Below are 2,214 nucleotides of genomic sequence, written 5' to 3'. Positions count from 1 at the left end.
ATAAACAAATTTATGGTATTTAAATGCATTCGATATATTATTTAATTTAAAAATGGGAAGCATGCATTGATAAACCGTATTGTAATATTACCTCGCGATACGATACGAACTGTACATCCGTCTAAATAATTATCCGGACAATCATCCGGGACCGGAACCCATCCTCCTTCCCCTTCTCTCCTCCCCCACTCTCTTACCCATAAGAATATAAACGGTAAAGATGCGACTAAATGACACGAAGTGAGCAGTAAACGGTGTAAATGAGATAAAGGATGTTTAAGGGAAACGCCCAAAAGAGGAAGGAGGGATGAAAATTACTTGGCTTGTCCCTCCTTTCGGCCATCCGATCTATCATCCCCTCCTACTCCGGCTAACAACAACAAAACTAATGGAAAGGAGGCGGATACATTGAACGGAAGGTAGGCATGGCAGTCGTCCTCTTAGGATGGAATGGGGTGGGGTTTACCACACATTCACCATCGACATGCCTACTTATCATAGGCCACACCCAACCCTTACACCTCTAACATATGACCGTATCCGGCACTTATACCGTTTTTTCTTCGGTCGGAAAAGGTCAAGAAAAAAACAACGAGGCAGGGGAGGGTAAAGAAAGACTGAGGTGAGGGCGGGAAAGGGTAAGAGGGAGAGTTTTTAATCTTTTCTAATTATGTACATTCGTCAACAGTATATCGAATCAGCAGCAATACCGGTCCTCCTGATGCTCTTCCCGCTCTAAAGTCAAAGAAATCCATTTGTCCAAAAGATGGGAGTATCTTCCTGTAATTTTTACTACTATAATTCCGTTTACTACTTTGACGTAATCGAATGCTTCCAGATTCAGTGAATTTACGTGATCCATCCAGTGTACTGATTCAGTGGTTAGCCGTCTTCTTGATGATTCATAGTTTCGAGTAATTTAAGAGTTCGATTAACTAGAAATATATCAATCAGGAATCCTCCATTATCTTTCCAATCTTTATATGGTATTTTACAATTGATCGGTAAATTCATTGGTGTCCAACCTGATGACATTCCTTTGATGTTGAACATATATCAGCTTGATCCAAATGCAAGAAATAAAAAAGATTTGTAAACAGAATATATTTAAAAACTTTTGGTGACATATTTAAGGGCTAAAATATGAATAAGCTTACGGTATTTTTAGAATAAATTCCATTATTTCATTCAGATTTATATCAGTAATGTTAGCTGACAAGAAGAAGGTATAAGAAGATCAATTTCTCAATATTTTCAATTCAAAAACGATAAAGCATTTTGGTGATATTTATTGAAAGTTTGTGAACCCAACTAAGCTTATGAACTAATTGGTTCTGATGATATGGTGTATGAAACAATCATATCGCGGCAAAATGATAATAACTGATAAGCAACATATACCGGAAATTTTAAAAAAGCTAAACAGACATCATTATTATGTTAAAATGTGACATTTCGAATAGATAGGATGTGTAACGTCCGAATGTTAATTTGTTGTAATTTTTACAGTATTTCGAAAATTTTGAAGTTTCAAAATTGAATGTGTAAAATGTAAACAAAAGATATTTACAATGGAATCGATGAACAATATGAATCAAATGATAACTTTGCATGCATACAGGCCTGAAAAAGAAACAATTTAAAAAGGGTAATCGGAATTTTTGATATTATTATTATTATAACTATTATTATTACTATTAATACTACTATTGCTACTACTATCAATCAGGCCGATTAAATAAACTATGAAGGATGAAGGAAATCCAGACGATATATATCCTGTGTCTGTAGCTACAGATGGAATGCTTCTTGTAATACAAATATCCGTCTTATCTTAGATTATTTGGAATAAACTAATCAGTTCATTGCAATATAATCCGTCGTGTCTTTTTAATAATACAATTTGCTTTCCAATATAAGATATATTTATAAATGTCAAAACTATAGTCCATATAATTTTACAATACTTTCAAAATCAAAAACTGAAATTATAACAAATAATTAGATATTTTAAAGTAATAAAATGTGCGCTATAAAGACTGAAATAATTTTAGCTTGTATAATTTATATAATTTCTGAATATTTTCAGAATTCGAAATTTAAAAATCAGAATTATAACAGATATATGGTATTATGAAGTAAAGAAATGATGTAAACAGAATGATATGTATATATATATATATATATATATATATATATATATAGCATTATTGT

At 32.3% G+C, this 2,214-nt stretch overlaps 1 protein-coding gene across 1 annotated transcript; it reads left to right on the top strand.

The window, feature by feature from the left end:
- Positions 1 to 220: 220 nt before the first annotated feature.
- On the top strand, positions 221 to 610 carry LOAG_13972 (hypothetical protein; the record flags this gene model as incomplete). Its single annotated transcript, XM_003149477.1, has 3 exons — positions 221 to 240; positions 282 to 419; positions 445 to 610. 3 exons carry the CDS (start codon positions 221 to 223, stop codon positions 608 to 610), a joined length of 324 nt encoding a protein of 107 aa, XP_003149525.1.
- Positions 611 to 2,214: the final 1,604 nt, after the last annotated feature.

This window comes from Loa loa (assembly GCF_000183805.2).
Source record: "Loa loa unplaced genomic scaffold supercont3.944, whole genome shotgun sequence".
NCBI classification, from domain to species: Eukaryota; Metazoa; Nematoda; class Chromadorea; order Rhabditida; family Onchocercidae; genus Loa; species Loa loa.
The sequence above is the reverse complement of the archived record's forward strand: the minus strand, read 5'-3'. Positions and strand labels throughout refer to the sequence as shown.